The 20,254-nt window shown below is 42.5% G+C and overlaps 1 protein-coding gene across 2 annotated transcripts in view; it reads left to right on the plus strand.

Annotated features, from left to right (window-relative positions):
• The window catches only part of RASA3 (RAS p21 protein activator 3), a 1,807,402-nt gene that overhangs the window by 858,686 nt on the left and 928,462 nt on the right, over positions 1-20,254 (plus strand). For both annotated transcript variants that reach the window (XM_044071113.1, XM_044071114.1), the window contains exon 3: positions 17,380-17,483. In XM_044071113.1, coding sequence (XP_043927048.1) covers positions 17,380-17,483 — 104 coding nt within the window. The remainder of the gene's footprint in view (positions 1-17,379; positions 17,484-20,254) is intronic.

The following is a 20,254-nucleotide window of genomic DNA, read 5'->3' on the forward strand; positions in this document are numbered from 1 at the left end:
ATGTGGAGTTCACACAGTTACTAGCTACAATGAACCTATACATTCTTATGGGTGAGTCTGCACAGGTGAAGCAGGGCAGCTTTACTCTGCTCAGATGTAATGTGTAATGAGTATATGAAAGGCTATATTTGTACGTTTGTGTTTGTAAGGGCTATATAAGTGCATGAATTCTTATTCTGGGCACATGTACATGTGTGTCTTTGCAAGTTGAATGACTGCATCCGGAAGCTGGTATGGATAGTGAGATGGTAGCTGTACTGCCTTAGCACTACATATGCAAATGTCTGTCTATCTCTCTGTCATAGGATCATTGGGGGTTGCTAGGCTAATGACCCTAGGGCCCTTGCAAGCCGAGCCAAGTTCTGCCCTTGTTTCCACAGTCAGCACCTATTATCCCTGTACAAGAGAGAGACACAGGTGAAACCCCCATGGTGAATTTACAGTTACCCATCAATTCATCCAGATTGACCTTGAAGAGGACCAAAGAGGTGCTCAACTTGACATGAATTAGGAGTCTATTTCACAGGTGTGGTAACCTCTGGGAGACAAAGCTGTCCCTCCAACAGGTTCTATTAATGTCACATAGCAGGTTAAGGTCTTTAGAGTGAGTAACCCATGTACCATTTGACTTGTGGATATGCAGCATTTCCAATAAAGCAGAGTCAGAAATTGCCTTATATGCAAGGCAGAGATCACCTCTGAGTAGTCTGTATAAAACAGAGTAACATGATAGTGATTTCAGCTGATCCACATAGGATAGATGCTGAATACCTTGAATTCTCCTTATGAGGAACTTTTGTGGTCTCCCCAGTAGCTGCAGGGGTTTGGAAAGGTACAAACCAAAAGGAGAATTGTACTCAATTATTGACCTGATGATGGAAGAGTACAGGGAGATTATAACTTCTTTTTTTTCTGGAGACAATGCCTTTATTTATGAGATGGGCAGTATAGAATGCCCTTCTTACCACTGTGGACATATGGTGAGCAAAGGTGAGGTTGCTGTCAACCTGTGTGCCCAGGTCTCTCATCACTGAGTGTGTGTTTAATGTGTTTCTATTGATGTGGTTTGACTTTGGCACCAGTCATTTGTTTACATAATGCCCCCTTGTTGGATGTTGACATCGTTTGGGAATTCTATGACCACTCCCAGTTTGCAGTCATCAGCAGACTTTGTCAGCCACAAACCTTTAGTTTTTGCTTGTACTTTGGAGAAATAGATTCAAACAGTAGAGGTCCCAGAACTGATCCCCTGTGGAACACCACTGGTTATGGGTCTGCTTTCAGAGATGGATTCCCCTATTTTCACTGTATGGGTTCTACCTGTGAGCTAGTTAGCGACCCACCTAACAATATAAGGGGTGATAAAATGCACGCGGAGACCTTTGTACAGCAAAGCAACAAAGCGTAATCTTAGCAATTTTTTATTTTATTTATAACAAGCTTGGCACCGCTACAGTGGCTTCCTCAGAAAAAGTAAAAATAAACATAAAGTAAAGCGCACACCCCTTTTATACAAAGCAAAAGGGAAATGACAACATAGATCAAACAAGCTCATTGTTATCCTAAGAAACAAATTAAAACTTAAAAAAATCAAAACTTAAAAAAATCAAACATATTCAACAAAGAGAATGAAAACTGCAACATCTCAGCAGTACTTAAGCTGAGGAGCTACTTGAGGTAGTGCTCTTCTCCGTATGTTCATATCATTAGTTCACGCATACATATTGCCCCTCCATTTCCATATTCACTTCTTACCATGGTCCTTATAATTATTACGTGTTCTTATGCTGATGTACCACTTGTGACAGGGTACTGCTAAGTTTTTTACATTGAAGTAGCTATATGTACAAAAAATATACATCTTCTGTCATTCAGCTGTGATCTGAGTCTAGTAATTATTATTTTGGGTGAGAGGTACCTTCCCTTTTCTTTTCCCCCCTTCCCCCCCCTTCCCCCCCTTATAGTTGCTTTACATGAATTTATTTTCATTCCTTGAGTCACCATTAGATTGACCTTCATGTTGTATATATACAAATTTTGTTATTATAATTTTATATTTTTTAAATAATTTATTTCATTTTCATGCTGATGTCTTGGCAGCTTTTCATTATTTTTTAAAATTGTTATTACTAACATGGAGTATGACCTGTATATTCTATTTGTTGAATATGTTTGATTTTTTAAGTTTTGATTTTTTAGTTTTAATTTGTTTCTTAGGATAACAATGAGCTTGTTTGTTCTATGTTGTCATTTCCAAATATAAGGGGTGATACCTGGTTGGGTGAGTTTGTCAATAATGCCTGAGTGGAGAACAGTGTCAAAAGCCTTGACTAAGTCCAGGTAGACGGTATGCACAGCTTTGTCTTTGTTCAGTTCTCTGGTGACTGTCTTGAAGAAGTCCACCAGGTTTAGATGGTGTAGAAGTGCGTTGCTGTGATTGTAGTGTATAGGTCCTGGGTTCAAGATGTGGAAGTGATGACTTTCTAATCTACACAAGTAACTGATTTGATTGCAGTTAAAAGCATTCTGTATCTTTACAAATCTTTATCTGTTTAAAAACTTTCATTTGTGGCTTTCTGTATTGCTTACTGTCTGTAGGCTATTGTTTTTTGTCCTCACCCCCCTCCCAGTTGGTGTCTTGCTTTTATACTTCGTGGCTTTGCAGTTGCCCGCCCCTACTGTAAATCTGATCTGTGACACGCCTCCCTGTCTAGTGTCATTAGCTCATTCTACCTAATACAGAGAGAACATTGGATAAGGCCTTCTGTTTCTCCTTTTTCCCTTTAAAAAAAAAAACATTTTTTTTGCCTGAATCTCCTTGTGTTCTGACTGTGCTTCTCAAACATTTTGGAAATATAGAGTATCTTTCAGAGCATTTATTATAACTGTAATTGCCTTAATATTGCTACAACCCAAGTGCTCTAGATTGTACTGCATCTGAAGTGTTTGTGTGTTTTAGCTGCTTTTCTGTATATATAGACTTAGGTTCATAGGTTCATACTAGGCTATCTGCCCTAGGGCATTTATAAGCCTAGCCAGAGTGTGTTTGGCTTTCCCACCCATTTTAAATTTATTTTGCTATGCCCTTTTTCGAGGTTAGTATACTGTGCCTCTGTCTAACAGTGACACAGAAGTGATACCCGGGGTAAACTTACCATCTCCCATCCACTCATCAAGATTCCTCTTGAAAAGAGTCAATGAGGGACTCTGCCTAACCTGGACTGGGATTTTATTCCAGAGTGAAGGGAGCCTCTGGGTTATGAATCTGTCCCTCCAGCATGTCCTATTTATTTCAGTGCTGATGTTCAAGTCTCTCGAGATTCTCTGTTTCTTTAACTAAATAAGCTCTGCAAAGTTGTTTTATTGCATTCCTGCCTATATTTCTGAGTTTTTTTGCACTTTTAAAGTTTGTTTTTGCTTAGTTTAACTGGTAGGCTACACACTCAAGTGTGCTAGCCGAATTAAAGCATTTACTGTGTTTCTGTACCTAATTTCTGCTACTTTGTAAAAAAAAAATGAAAAAATAAAAAAAATATCCTTGTTTCCCGCCTTTACTGAACTAGAATAGTCCAGTCTTCAGGTATTGCTGATATCTGGGCTGTGTCATAGTTCCTGTGCTGCCCATATCCTTATTTGGATAGGATGAAGCTTCTTTGTTCACCAGTGAGAGTGGGGAGCTCTGAGCAGCCTATCTGTCCCTTGAGGAGTGGTTCCGTCCCAGTGACTTGTAGTTTATTGGCCGTTTTGGGCCATTTCCTATCTCTTTCTAACCCCCTGCTTTAAAGCCAGCTTTAGCGCTGTTTTGCCCTTGTAATTTAAAGTTTGTTCTGTTTGTTGCATTTACCTGTTGAGGCTACACACTCAAGTGCGCTAGCCTGTGTTACATATTTATTGCATTTTCCTGTTGTTTATTGCAAAAAAAAAAAAAAAAAATTATCCTTGTTTCCCGTCTTTCCTGACCTAGAGTAGTCCAAATACAGGCTTTGCTGTATTCTGGACTTTTGGAAAGTTCCTGTGTTGCCCATTTCCTTTCTTGGATAAAGGGAGGCTTCTTTGTTCACCAGTGGCAGTGGGGAGCTAAGAGCAGCCTATCAATCCCTGGAGGAGTGTTCCCAGCACAAGAATCTGGTAGTCTATTGGCCGTTTTGGGCCAGTTTTTAGCTCTTTCAAGTCCCCTGTATAAAACCCGCTTTGGCGTAGTTTTTGCACTTGTTACTACTCAGCCAAGCTCCTCGTGGTCCTGCAGAGTGGTGCTAGTAGCAGAGAGGCTAAAAAAGCGACTGCTAACCTGATGAAAGTGTTTTTTTTTCTGCTACTACCTGGGCAACTGTCCAATCTAGCTAAACAGCAAGTATTTCTGCTTCTTGAACTGTTTTAAACTGTTTAAAGTTGTTTTTGCACCTACACTTTTAAAGTTTGTCCTGTTTGTTGCATATACCTGTTGAGGCTGCACATGCAAGTGTGCTAGCCTGTGTTACATATTTATTGCATTTTCCTGCTGTTTGTTGCAAAAAAGAAAAAAAAAATATCCTTGTTTCCAGTCTTTCCTGTCCTAGAGTACTCCAAATACAGCGTTTGTTGTATTCTGGACTTTTGGAAAGTTCCTGTGTTGCTTATTTCCTTTCTTGGATAAAGGGAGGCTTCTTTGTTCACCAATGGCAGTGGGGAGATTAGAGCAGCCTATCTATCCTTGGAGGAGTGTTCCCAGCACAAGAATCTGGTAGTCTATTGGCTGTTTTGGGCCAATTTCTAGCTCTTTCAAGTCCCCCTGTATAAAACCCGCTTTGGCGCGGCTTTGTGCGATTTTGCACATAGCGCAGCATCGGGCAGCTCCACTTAATTGGGTTTAAACCATTCTCGGCTGCACAAAGTCTGCTCTTCACTTTTTCCCTTAGAACTGATCTAGTTCTCATAATAAACACCCTATTCCTACTCTAAAGCCTGGCACTTGCTCACTAAAGCAATTATATAAGTCAGCACTAAAAAAATAAAAGCACTACACCCTCACAAACTCCCCTTGAGTACCTTGTTCCCCATTGGCCCTTTTTTTCAATTACAAAGGAATTTCCAATACTATTCTAGCATGTCCAAAGGTCAGTTGTCAATCTCCTCTGTGGTCCAGCTGGTGAATCTGGGAATCTTGAGGCAATGTTACAACTGCCTCGTACACAGACAACCCACTCCTCCTCCCAACAAATTCCAACACATGTGAGAGATGCAACCATATGGCCAAACTGGAGGCTAAGCTCTCTCAACTCAGTACTGGCGTAACCAAGTCAGGAGGAGAAGGAAACCACACTCACTACAATTCCAGTCTCACATAGACCTACCACGACAGCAAACCAAACACATAAACACACAAAAACTTACTCGGAGGCTCTAAATAAAAATCTGCCTAAGCAGCAGAGACCTCCAAAGCAGACACCCAAGCAACCGCTACCCCAAAACAAAACATGTGCAACACATAGCTCACAAAGCCAGTGTGCCGAACAGTCACAGCCCTTAAGGCTAAACAACACACCTGATACACTTGTAAGAGGTGACTCTATCATCAGTTGCACTGACGTCCCGCTCACCAGGCTGAACAAGGAGAAGGTCACGGTGAGCTGCCTGTCGGGCACTAGGATCCGCCACATAACACAAGCACTCAGGTCACTCCAAGGCAAGTACAAATATGACTCAGTCATTGTCTATGCTGGTGTGAATGACCTGAGATGTACCATGCTGGACTACATGAAAAGAGACATAGAGGAGCTCTCTGAGCATGTAGCCCAGGCTGGTATGACCCTAACCTTGAGTAGCATCTTACCCTCACCAAGAATTATGCCGCAATATGAAGACAAGATGATCAATTTCAACAATTGGCTTAAGTATTGGTGTCATTCAAAGGGGATCCAATGCCTGTCAGCCTGGGATGACATGCTCGACAAGCCACAATGCTTCGCTAGGGACAGCTTGCACCTGTCACCCCTGGGCTTTCGGATATTGGCAAAGGCTCTTGCCACTCCCATAGTGCCTTTTTTAGGCAAGGCTCAAATGACAAACCCACCTCCATAGGTATCATAAGGGATAAGAAACTAAGAGTAATGTTACTCAATGCCAGAAGTCTAAACCTCAAGATGCACACACTCAAAACTCTCCTTAGCATGGAGAACATCGATATCTGTGCAGCAACAGAAACCTGGTTCAAGGCTCCTGAGAGCACTGCAGCACTACCAGGTTATACCTCATACCATGCTTTTCGGCCCCAAAACTTGGACCGAACCACAAAAGGAGGGGGAGTATCAATATTCGTCAAAGATACCCACACCTCAAGGTTGGTGGCACAGCACGAAGCATCAGAGACTATCCATGTGCAACTAACAGTGGGTAAAACTGCCTTCCAGTTTATAGCCTGCTACAGACCACCCTCCCAAACCCAGGAACCCCACTCGGCCATCCTGAGAACACTGGAAAATATGAAGGTCTCTCCAAACACCATTATATTGGGCGACTTCAACTACCCAAACATAAACTGGGAGCATTACTCTAGCTCCAACACCCTAGCACAAAGGTTCCTAGAATTTATAAACTCAAATGCTATGGAACAACTTGTTACCACTCCCACAAGAGGGGAAAACATACTGGACCTGATTATCACCAACATGGGGGCTCTATGCTCCAGACCAGAAGTGTATCCCTCACTGGTAAGATCAGACCATAAACTAATCTCACTGGATTTTCACATCCCGACCCCACCCCCTGCCCAGAAAACCACAGAGAAAAACTTCTCTAAAGCAAATTTCACACTCCTCAAAACCAAGGTGGAATCCTTCAAAGCCCCCGGGCCTGTGGAAAATACGGCCCAGACCGCAGAATCCTTTATAAACACATTCTATGAACACCTTCAGGAATGCATGGATCATACAATCCCAAATAAAACCAAGACCCAATCTTCCAAAGGCAGGCGTCCTGTCTGGTGGACCCCAGCCATAAACAAACTGTACAATAGAAGGAAGAAGCTACTACACGATAGAGCAAAATCCCAAAAAGGGAAGGCATCTCTGATCAGTATTAGCAAAAAACTACGGGCACTCATAAAATCGTCTAAGGCCAGCTTCGAGCGAAAAATTGCACAGGACACTAAGGATAATCACAAGGCTTTCTTTAGTTATGTTAGGAACCTGGGTAGGAATTCCCAGATATGCTCAGAATTAGTCCAAAATGACAATAAATACACCGAACCCACAGACATTGCCAGCATCCTAGCTGACAGGTTCAGTGCAAACTTCTTCCCCCACCAAAAGGGCAAATATCTATCCCAGCCGAGTGCTGCCCCCCTGCCATCTCAAATGCTCAGGTAAGAGCCGCCCTCTCCAAAGCAAAAAACACAGCATCAATGGGACCAGACGGTGTCCCGGGCTGCGTCCTACATAAACTCCAAGAAGAGCTAAACCCAAACATAAAACTACTGTTCAGTCTCAGCCTTACTACAGGATAGGTACCCAAAGAGTGGCGTACAGCAACAGTGGTCCCTCTCCACAAAGGTGGTGCCTCAACGGATCCTGGAAACTGTCGCCCCATAAGCCTGACTAGCTTGGTCTGCAAAGCTATGGAAAGGATCATCATGGACCTCATAAATAAAGATATTGGGGACCTACAGACACTGGATCGTACCCAGTTCGGCTTTGTTAAGGGCAGATCCTGCCTCTTAAACCTGGTCGATTTCTTTGAAACAGTCACCAAGGCCATTGACGAGGGGAAGGTGGTCCACACAGCCTACCTGGACCTCGCAAAAGCCTTCGATACAATACCCCACTCGGGCATTATAGATAAGCTCACCAGTTTAAATATAAACCCCTATGTCACTAGATGGGTTGCAAACTGGCACAAGGACAGAACCCACATGGTTAGAATTGCTGGAGCCATGTCAGACTCCAAACCAGTTACAAGTGGCGTCCCACAAGCCTCAGTCCTGGGACCTCACTTGTTCGGTATATATTTCTCGGAGGTACAGGCCAACACGGAAGGACTGTGACTGACCAAGTTCACAGATGACTGCAAACTAGGCACCATAATCGACTCTCCAGCCGACACAAGCATCCTACAAAAGGGCCTCATAGAAACAGACAACTGGTGTCAGAGCCATGGCCTCAAGCTAAACGCCAAAAAGTGTATAGTCATCCCCTTTGGCAAAAACAAAGTGCCCACAAATTACCACATAGGTGGTAATCCATTAAATCGGAAGAAGTAATTAGGGACCTGGGGACCCAAGTTGATAGCAATCTCTCATTTGAAAACCACGTGGCCAAAGTGGTTAGAAAAACATTTTATATAGCCCACCTAATCATGAAGGGATTCACATCTAGATCAGGGGAGGTCATTGTGCCTCTTTACACATCCCTCATCAGGCCCATAATTGAGTACAGTGCCCCTTTTGGGATGTACCTTACCAGACACCTGCAGCAACTGGAAAGACCCCAAAAGTACCTCACCAAGAGGATCAAAGGGCTCAAACAGATGCCATATGCTGCCCAGTTAATGCAACTCAAGCTCTACTCAGTGGCATACCGCCTGCTCAGAGGCGATCTGTGCCTGACGTATAAAGCCATGTCCAACCCGGAATTAATGGACATGCTGCACCTCAGAAAATCCAAATCCCATCGAGCTACGCTCGAGACTTGAACCTCAGCACTGAAATAAATAGGACATGCTGGAGGGACAGATTCATATCCCAGAGGCTCCCTTTACTCTGGAATAAAATCCCAGTCCAGGTTAGGCAGAGTCCCTCATTGACTGTCTTCAAGAGGAATCTTGATGATTGGATGGGAGATAGTAGGTTTACACCGGGTATCACTTCTGTGTCACTGTTAGACAGAGGCACAGTATACTAACCTCGAAAAAGGGCATAGCAAAATTCATTTAAAATGGGTGGCGAAAGCCAAACACACTCTGGCTAGGCTTATAAATGCCCTAGGGCAGATAGCCTAGTATGAACCTATGAACAGGCATGATCTCCCTTTGACGAATCTCAACTGAGTAGGTGGGTATTGTAGGTAGCTGGGTGTTTGGAGATTACCTATATCTTTGCTGATAAGGTCCATGATGATGCGCTCTATGGCCTTGCAGATAAGGCTAGTCATGTTAATAGATCTGTAGTTCCTGGGGGTCAGTGGAAGCACCACCATTTTGCAAGGAATAACAGTTGCCATTTTCCATTCAGCTTGGACAAAGCTAGTGCTTAGACTGTGAAAAGAGTACCCAATGATGCTGCTAATTCTTAATGGAGCCCATGTAGGATGCAGCTTATGATGTTATCAGGTCCCATAGATGCTGTGTTTTTAGCCTTAGAGAGGGCATTTATGGCTTGCTCTCTAGAGATACAAAGTGGGGGACAGGTTGATGGAATGTCATGGGGTATGCGTGGTGGGGACAGGAAACTGAAGTTTTCACAGAACCTGTTAGCTAAAAGCTTTGCTATGTCCACAGGCTCCATGTATGTGGTATTAACTACCATTTTGGTGCAAATCTGCATCTTACCTTTTAGGCTACAGATGTAACTAAAGAACGCCTTATGGTTGTCCTTAGTTGAGGATGCTAATTTGGATTCGTAGTTTGCTTTGGAGACCTCCGCAAGAAGTCTTATTTGCTTGTTTCAGCTGAGGAAGGAGTGTTTTTCCAGTTTAGGGCATGCTCTCTCTTACTTTTGTACAAAATTTCTTCCTCTTATTGTAAAGCCTGTTAATGTAGTTGCCCACCAGACAGGTTTGCTCTTCCTTGAAGAACTTGTTTTGGTCCTTTCAGGTACGGCTGCATCAATGCAGATAAACAGGATTCTGTAAAAAGCATTGATGTAGAACTCAGCATAGTTGCCAGTTACATTTGAGGGGGGAGGTACAGTGAAGCTATTTATACCGTCCCTTAGAAGGCTATAATATGCTTTGGAGAAATGTTTTAGTTTAGTTGCTGCTGGGGGGGACTGGTGTGATAGTTACTTTGAATAAGATTGATTTTTGGTCAGATCTTACAAGGGAAGACCTCAAAATGGGGGTGCTACAGCAGTCCCCCATATTGGTAAGCACCAGATCCAAAATGTTGGCACCCCTAGTTGGGGTGTCCCCCAACTGGTCCAGGGAATTGCAGTTAATGAACTCAAGAAACTTTTAGGCAAGTGAGTTTGAGCACTAGTAATTTACCCATTCAATGGATATGGGTAATTAAAATCACCCATAACCATGGTGTTTGGGTGTACCTTGATGATTTCCAGTAGATCCAAGTAGTCCGAGTGGGTGTCTTGACTCATGGAGGGGGTCCTGTAGCTGGCAATGACTTGTATATGTGTCCTACTGCACCCGAAGTGTCTCCAGGGAATCGTACTGTTTAACCAATGTGAAGGTGTTTTTATAGGTTCATAGGTAGGTACTATGCTATCAGCCCAAGGGCCTAAGTAAGCCTAGCCAACAAGGTTCCCTGGTTTACGCCACCCAAGAAAGTTAATTTTCTGTGCCCCTGTCGAGTAGAGCCACAGAAGTGATCCCCGGGGTGTATTTCCTATTTCCCATCCTCTCATCAATATTTTTCTTGAAGAGTCCTAATGAGGAAGTTTGCTTGACTTAGATGGGTAGCAGTATAGAAGTCTCTGGGACAGGAATCTATCCCTCCAGCATGCCCTGTTTATTGTGCTGACAAGGTTTAGGTCCCTAGAGAGTGTAGCTCGGAGGGATTGGTATTTCTTTAGCTGTAGCATGTCTAACAGTTCTGGACATGCTACACCTAAACAGGCCAGTAAGCCTCTGTGAGGTACTTCTGTGGCCTTTCCATTGTGTGTGTTTCCAGCTGCTGCAGATGTCTTGTGAAGGACATTCTAAAAGGGGCGTTGTACTCTGTAATGGCTCTAACGAGTGCCGAGTAGAGGGGAACAATGACCTCTTTTTTCCTGACTGAGAACCCTTTTGTGATGACGTGTGCCACATAGGATTTCCTGACTACTGTGGTGATGTACTGTCCACCTGGGTCCCAAGGTCTCTTATCACACATTCGGCATTAGGTAGACTGCCATTTGTGGCAGTTCATGGGTACAATGTCTTTAATGAATGTTGATACACTGCCTCCTTTAGTTGTCATGCATTCCTTTCATGGTCGGAATGTGTGGTAGTAGATTTAACCCTGTATGGGTGCTGTCCCCTGCCTTGAACCAGGTTTTTGTGACTGCACAGATGTCTGCGTCTTCCAATGTGAGGACTGCTTCCAGTGAGTGTAGTTTCATGCTAAGACTCCTAGCATTTAGCACCATAACCTTGAGGTTGTTTTTTGATGAAATTTTTACACCATGAATTTTGTCCTTGTAACATTGCCTATGCCATTGACACTATGGGGGTGGCTAGAGCATTTGCCAGTAGCTGAAATCCCAGGGGTGACAGATGAAGACCATCTCTGGCAAAGCATCTTTGTGTATTGATCATGTCATCCCAGGCTGACTGAAACTGGATTCCCTTAGAATGTCTGCCTGTATATGTGTCTGTGTGTTTTCATGTACGAGTGTCTGAGTGTACTAAAATGGATGGCTGAAGGTAGCAGATGCAGATTGTAGAGGCTGTATTCTGTTCAACCTCCCTGATCAGGTAGCGGCTGGGGAAGGTTAAGTCATGCATGTTGTTGAATGTGTGTGTTATTGTCTGCTAATATACATTTACATGTGCATAGTGGTGGGAAAGTGTGTGCTTCTGTGTGTTATTCTTAGAACCTGCACTTCTTCTTTGTGCAGGATGATAGGATGCTCAGCTGACTGACTCATATTCATACATAACAGTTACTAATGACATCCAGAACTATGTGAATAGTCTATGATTATGAATTCTCATTCTGCAACTTAGTGTGTTTGTGTAGCTTGAGATGTGCTACTGCACTAGTTTCTATGAATACCACCCAATTTTTTTAACTTGGGAGAAAGTACAAGTACCTGATATTAGAAGATGACTATACCTACTTGGATAACTTTAGAACTAGCCAATAACTACTCAGGGGACTGTCTTACTTGGATGTAGCTGTGCGTGAAGGGAGAGGAGCAGGAGAACAATCATTTACCGTTGAGCATTATGTGTTCAGCAACTATGACCCTTTGAACACCAAAAGTAAAACTTCATTGTAAGTTAATAAAGATGCACAAAAAACATGTGCTAATTTATTTTTCAGCAAAGATATGGTTGTATCCTAAGTACTGCTAACATGAAACCTGTTATTGACAAGTGACTGCTATTACAAGAGCAATTTCAACAGTCTTTTTTACCTTAGTTTTAACATACATTCTCATACTGTTTGTTGTATACTGTACTACACCGCTGTTTAAATGTAACTTAAGCATGGCTCCAGCAAGATACAAAAGATTCAGCAATCCTTCCACCGGGTTGAAAAATGTATTGGTATGACAGATGTCACAAAAATGCTGGAGTGGCAGCCATTATTTATCTTGACTCATTGTTCTGCTGTCTTTTCCCTTGTCATCTTAAAGCTTTTGTACACTGAGGTTCACTCATCATGTGCGTCAGGTACCACTGTTAGACGTTTGACGATGGCATGCATCTGTATCCCACCTGACTAACTGAAAGGTAGTGCTGATGATTCTGTGATTCTTTCTCATGTCTTACGTCTAACATTACTGGTGAACTGTTACTCTTGGGGACAGTACTGTTAATTAGAGCCAATAGCTGATGGTTCTTCTTGTCCCATTAAGATCTGGCCCAACTTATGAAGATCAATACCAGTGCAGTTCGAAGTCTCTATAAGAGAAAATATACTAACTGATACTTTACTTCTCTCATGAAATACTGGTAACATTGGAACTATGACTCACATATTTACAACATTACAACCTACATTTGCTGGTCTCAGCTCAAATTCCAGAACATGTACTTCTAAACCATTTCTAGAAATATGATGTACAGGTCCTCCACTTTTTCTCTCATCATTCTCTTTCGGCTTTTCCCGTTAGGGGTCGCCACAGCAGATCATCTCTTTCCATTTCTTCCTATCCTCTGCATCTTGCTCTGTCACACTAACCGCCTGCATGTCCTCTCTCACCACGTCCATAAACCTTATCTTAGGCCTTCCTCTATTCCTCTTACCTGGCAGCTCCATCCTTAGCATCTTTTTCCCAATATACCCATCATCCCTCCTCAGCACATGTCCAGACCAATGCAATCTCGTCTCTCTTGCTTTGTCTCCAAACTGTCCAACATGAGCTGACCCTCTAATATACTGATTCCTAATCCTATCCATCCTAGTCACACCGATTGCAAATCTTAACATCTTTAACTCTGCCACATCCAGCTCTGACTCCTGCCTTTTTGTCAGTGCCACTGTCTCCAACCCATATAACATAGCTGGTCTCACTACACTCTTGTAGACCTTCCCTTTCACTCTTACTGGTACCCGTCTGTCACAAATCACTCCTGACACTCTTCTCCACCCATTCCACCCTGCCTGTACTCTCTTCACCTCTCTTCCACATTCACCATTACTCTGAACTGTTGATCCCAAGTACTTAAACTCGTCCACCTTTACCAACTCTACTCCCTGCATCCTCACCATTCCTCTACCCTCCCTCTCATTTACACACATATATTCTGTCTTAGCCCTGCTGACCCTCATTCCTCTGCTCTCTAGAGCATATCTCCACCTCTCCAGAGTCTCCTCAACCTGATTCCTACTCTCACTACAGATCACAATGTCATCTGCAAACATCATAGTCCACGGGGCCTCCTGTCTGATCTCATCTGTCAACCTGTCCATCACCACTGCAAATAAGAAAGGACTCAGAGCTGATCCTTGATGTAATCCCACCTCCACCTTAAACGGATCTGTCACTCCCACTGCAGTCCTCACCACTGTCACACTACCCTCGTACATATCCTGTACCACTCTTACGTACTTCTCTGCCACTCCCGACTTCCTCATACAATACCACAACTCTTCTCTAGGCACCCTGTCATATGCTTTCTCCAAGTCTACAAAGACACAATGCAACTTCTTCTGACCTTCTCTGTATTTCTCCAACAACACTCTCAAAGCAAACATTGCATCTGTAGTGCTCTTTCCTGGCATGAAACCATACTGCTGATCACTAATCATCACCTCCCTTCTTAACCTTGCTTCCACTACTCTTTCCCATAACTTCAAGCTGTGACTAATCAGTTTTATCCCTCTGTAGTTACTGCAGCTCTGCACATCACCCTTATTCTTAAAGATAGGTACCAAAACACTTTTTCTCCACTCTTCAGGCATCCTCTGGCTTTCCAAAATTTCATTAAACAATCTAGTTAGAAATTCCACTGCCAATTCTCCTAAGCACCTCCATGCTTCCATTGGTATGTCATCTGGGCCAACAGCCTTTCCATTCTTCATCCTCTTCATAGCTGCCCTTACTTCCTCCTTGCTAATCTGTTTCACTTCCTGATTCACTATCCCCACATCATCCAACCTTCTCTCTCTCTCATTCTCTTCATTCATCAGCCTCTCAAAATACTCTTTCCATCTACTCAACACACTCTCCTCTCTTGTGAGTACCTTTCCCTCACTATCCTTTATCACCCTTACATGCTGCACATCTTTCCCAGCTCTGTCCCTTTGTCTAGCTAATCGGTACAGGTCCTTTTCTCCCTCTTTAGTGTCCAATCTCTCGTACAACTCTCCATATGCCCTATCCTTAGCTTTCGCCACCTCTCTCTTTGCCATGCGTCTCATCTCCTTATACTCATGTCTACTTTCTTCATCTCTTTGACAATCCCACTTCTTCTTTGCCAGCCTCTTCCTCTGTATACTCTCCTGTACTTCCTCATTCCACCACCAGGTCTCCTTGTCCTCCTTCCTCTGTCCAGATGTCACACCAAGCACCTTTCTAGCAGTCACCCTTACTAGTTCTGCTGTAGTTACCCAGCTATTCGGTAACTCTCCACTGCCTCCCAGTGCCTGTCTTAACTCTTCCCTAAACTCCACTTCACAATCACCCTTTTTTAACTTCAACCATTTAATCCTTGGCACTGCTTTCACACTCCTCCTCCTCTTCTTGATCACCAACGTCATTCTACATACCACCATTCTATGCTGCTTAACTACACTTTCCCCTGCCACCACTTTACAGTCTCCAATCTCCTTCAGACTGGCCCTCCTATATAGTATATAATCAACCTGTGAGCATCTTCCTCCACTCTTGTACGTCACCCTATGCTCCACCCTCTTCTTAAAATACGTATTCACCACAGCCATGTCCATCCTTTTCGCAAAATCCACAATCATCTGACCTTCTGCATTCCTCTCCTTAACACCATACCTACCCATCACTTCCTCATCCCCTCTGTTCACTTCACCAACATGCCCATTAAAGTTCGCTCCAGTCACTAGTCTCTCACCCTTGGGTACACTCACCACAACTTCATCCAACTCACTCCAAAATTTCTCTTTCTCATCCATCGCACACCCAACTTGTGGAGCATATGCACTAGCAACATTCATCATTACACCATCAATTTTGAGCTTCATAAACATCACTCGGTCAGACACTCTCTTCACGTCTAAAACACTCTTGGCATATTGTTCCTTTAGTATAACCCCTACCCCATTTCTCCAGCCATCCACACCATGATAAATCAATTTGAACCCGTTTCCTAAACACCTGGCCTTACTTCCCTTCCATCTGGTCTCTTGCACGCACAATATATCAACCTTCCTTCTCTCCATCATATCAGCTAGCTCTTTTCCTATACCAGTCATACTGCCAACATTCAAAGTTCCTACCCTCACTGCTACACTCCTAACCTTCCTCCTATCTTCCTGCCTTCGGGCATGCCTTCGCCCTCCTCTTCTCCTTCGGCCAACAGTAGCCCAATTTCCGCCAGCACCCTGTTGGCTAACAGTACTGGTGGCGGTCGTTGTTAGCCCGGGCCTCAACCGATCCAGTATGCAATTATGAAAAGTTCTCCGCATCAGTAATTTTTAGCAGAAGTTTTACGCCGGATGCCCTTCCTGACGCAACCCTCCCCATTTATCCGGGCTTGGGACCGGCACAAAGAAATGCACTGGCTTGTACATCCCCAGTGGCTGGGTTGTCTCCACTTTGTTCTCTAAATCAATTAAATAAATAAATAAATGGGGGCAATTGTACTCTGTCAACCCTAACTCAGTTTTGCAGTATTTCAGTCGTGACTTTCTTATTCAGCAACATGGCCCATCTTAGATTAAGGCAAGTCATATCCAAGAAATTACCTTGGATAACCTAGGAATATAAGGACCTGATCTTTCTGGAGCATGACACCCTCTGGACATTAAATACCTTGTTAAGTTCAAAGAATTTGATAACCAAGTGAACCCTGTGGTTAATAAAAGCAGCATCTGTCTTCCTTGAACAGCAAACTCTGCATCAGTGTAATCCAAAGTGATTTTGGAATGATAGTGTATAACTACTCCTCTTAGGTCACTAACTCAGCTTAACACTACTTCCTGGTTTTCTCCTCAGGATTGCAAAAATCACTTTTGTGACTCCTTTGTTAAATCTGCCTCCTCCAGCCCCACTGTTTGTGGATCTAGTGTGAAGTGTTAATAACCATCGTTAGTGCAGTTATCATCTGGTGTAAAGTGTTAATGACTACCATTGCTGCGGTTATCATCTGGTGTAAAGTGTTAATAACCATCACTGGTGCGGTTATCTGGTGTAAAATGTTAATAACCATCGCTGGTGCAGTTATCAGTTATTTATTTGACATTTGTTAACTGGGAAAGTCTGACTTGGAATGAAGCCAATTTTCAGTGGAGGCCCAGGGAGAAGCACTCAAGACACATGTCTTTGTAACATGGGAGGAAACCCACACGAATGCAGGGAGGACATGCAGACTACATACAGAAGGCACCCCAACCAAGAATCGAACTGGAGAACCTTTTGCTGTGAGGTGAAAACGCTACCACTGCACCACTGCGCCATCTGTACATCATCTGGTGTGAAGTGTTAATAACCATCGTTAGTGCAGTTATCATCTGGTGTAAAGTGTTAATATTGAGCGCTGGTGCGGTTATCACTTGTCTTATTAGTCTTGGCTAATACATGAAAATGGGATATTATGTAATTTATGTTTAAGACAGATTTATGAAATTATTTATTCATCTGGTTCACTTACATTTTGAAAGCTTATTTTACTATCTGTTGTAGTTGCATTTCTTTTTGTTTGTTTTCATTTTGGAAATAGCTTTAATGCCCTGACCTCCTCTGAGAATGGGTTATCCCCAGTCAGTACCTCCTCTTTAACATGCATGAATATCATGAATTCAGGTTTAATCTGATGGGTACTTTTGTTTTCTTTTCATAGCCAATTTTCTAGTTTAGTCTGATAATTATATTTTGTTTTCTTTCCATAGCCCATTTTACGGTGAAGACTTCTACTGCGAAATTCCACGAAGTTTTCGGCATCTGTCGTTTTACATTTATGACAGAGATGTTTTCCGTAGGGACACCATAATAGGTAAGTAGAACCAGCACATAGAGTTGAGGTAGTCTTTTTTTTTCTTACTGGAGAAAAGCAAAGTATACTATGGCTGTATGCAGTTAGCAAAAAAAAAAAAAAAAAAAGATTTTCAAGTTCTGTGGTCAGCAAAATGTCATGTAAGGGCAGAATGACTAAGTAGTACTTTGTCAGGACATTTATATGGACAGCCCACCATGAATGTGCAGGGTATAATGTCTGTTCTCTAGCAGTCAGTCAGCTCTAAAGATACTGCAGAATTGCTGTTTTGAGAAGTATCTCCTTTTCCCATTGTATTATAATTGTGGAATTAAGAGTTGGGGTACTGCTGGGTTCTTGCCCCTGAGGCTGTGAGACTGACAGTTGTAAATGAACATTTTTTAATAGTCATGGGTCAAGCATTCTCATGCAAATATGGGAGGCAGGAGTCCTTACGAATACACAAAATGATGAAATAGCTGATCTCATTTGTAGATTTTATTCTTTCTAAAAGAACCAGTGCCTTTGTATGTCCTATTTAATGAGCCTGTATGAAGCAATGAAGAAGGTAGCATGCTGCCAACTACTCTTCCTTTAATACTGAATGCAGCATTTCTCAGTACAGCAAGTTGTAGGGGATGCTACATAGGCACAAGCCAACATTTACTATGTAAGCACTAATTTTGACATGTAAAGTTCAATCTTGATATTAAAGACTAAGCACAGCACAATGGCCCTAGCTCAGCATTTCATATGACCAGAGTAAGGAGTGCTTGGTGGCAACATACAGGTGATCATTATGTGATTGAAAAGGCTTCCCTCTGTTTCCCCAGTGCACAAGAGATCTTATATCACTTATTGTCTCATGTTAGAGAAAAACAAGTGATGTCCTCAAGTTCACTGTGCACTGATTTGGGGAGCTTCTTTTGTTCCTAGTGCAGTGTGACTTCGGCATTTATATATGTAAGCTTGGGGTGTAACAGGTGAAGTTAAACTCACCACCATATCACTTGTTTTGTGATGATCTACTACATTATATGTAGTGCGTAGTTTTTCTGGTATTCAGAGTCAGGAAATGAGAAATTGTTATGCTTTCTCATAGCAGACGAAACCCAGAGTCCTGATAGCACATCAGAGAAAGTTCATTACAAAGCAATAATTTTGTCTGAAAAAAAAGCTACTTAGAAGGCTGAAAGGTTCTTCTCAGAATAGTTGTTGCATAAAGTATCTAGAACATAGTTACCCTTAATGGTAAACATATCTATTTTGTTTAATAAAATAAAACTCATACACTTAGTTGCACCATGATCTTTCCAAACGGATCTTGAACTGCAAAACATTTTATGGCAAAAAGTTGTTTGTATGTACTACTATATACTTTGGAAAGTAAAGTCTTTGGTTCCATTAGGAAAACCCTACTCCTGATGGACTCCACATTTATAAAGCTGTCTGGTTTAAAGCTCGTTTTGTTTCTGACTACTGTAAGTTTAGTTGATTTGGTGAGTTCTTTTTCTGAGAAGGAAGGTAGGTTGATGGTCACTAAGGCTGTCTGGTAGACAGCCTACTTGGGATGCTAGTGAGGGATCGGATATAAGAATTCAGTCGAGAATGGACTGACACTTGGACAACTTATCTGTTCTAGTAGGAGAAGAGATAAGCTTTTTTTCTTACTGAAAATGGAACTGATTTACAGCTAACTCTGAAGGTACTTTTGATGTCTGCTAAGTTAATTACCTGCATGCTGTAGCCAAGTAATAGCTCTTGTACCTTTCTACTGTTGGTTAATTTGAAACTGGAATTTAGGTCACCATACAGTTTCAACCATCTATAGATAATATAGCCTAGTTATAATGACTTTTCTGCCCTGCCGCCCCATAGATAGATAGATAGATAGCAGCATTTTACAGTGAAAAGATATCAGTCTATCCATTAGTATGAGTTGCCTGATACCACTCTAGTGTTTACATGTAGACCACAATCTCTCTTCTTGTATCCTCTAGACCAACTCTCTCATGCAGCAACCACAGTTTGGGTCTACCATGATCTGTTTGCCTCCATAAGGTTTTGATGATTCATATATAGTTTTCCAATGTTATGTAAAACCCATCTTCCCTCCCTAATGATACAATGTGTTTTTCCTCTTTTTACAGTCCCCTAAACACCTCTCCATGAAAGGATGTCACTCCAGTAACTCTGCTAATCACCACTTCCGCACTTCCAAAGAGCCGAGTGGCAAGAAACATCCCAGTAGCAAAGAACAAAAGTGTAAAAATTCCAAAAGACTGGCAGTGTATGTTTCTACCAGTAACTGTAGTCCCTTCATAGAGCTCTGTAAGATAGTGGTGTGCACACCACTCCGGCGCTGTGAGAGCAGGGTTCCCCTCTCTTCTACTCTGTAAGAGTTACTTCTCCCCTCTCCCCCCTACACTCTGCTCTAGTTCTTTTCCAGAACCTTGATTCATCCTCTTAACAAATACGTCGTAAACAAATAAGGTGCAAGAACTAACAAAATACAGTATATACCTATTGATTCTTACCAAACATAATTCCATCTTGGGGATGAGGCGAAAGAATAGTCGGCTGCTAATTTTTGGTAGTTCTGTCCACAGTCGGCAGTCCAGCTCTCTACCTCCACACCCAATACCTCAATAGTTGAGTATGCAGATGACACCACCCTCATATGTGCAACCAAAACAATAGAAGAACTTCACTCCCTAACACAAAACTGCTTCACAGTAGCTGAGACCTGCTTCACTAATTCCCAGCTTATTCTAAACACGAAAAAAACAAAA

Source organism: Protopterus annectens, chromosome 5.part0 (assembly GCF_019279795.1).
Source record: "Protopterus annectens isolate FY-2018-M chromosome 5.part0, PAN1.0, whole genome shotgun sequence".
Lineage (NCBI taxonomy): Eukaryota > Metazoa > Chordata > Ceratodontiformes > Protopteridae > Protopterus > Protopterus annectens.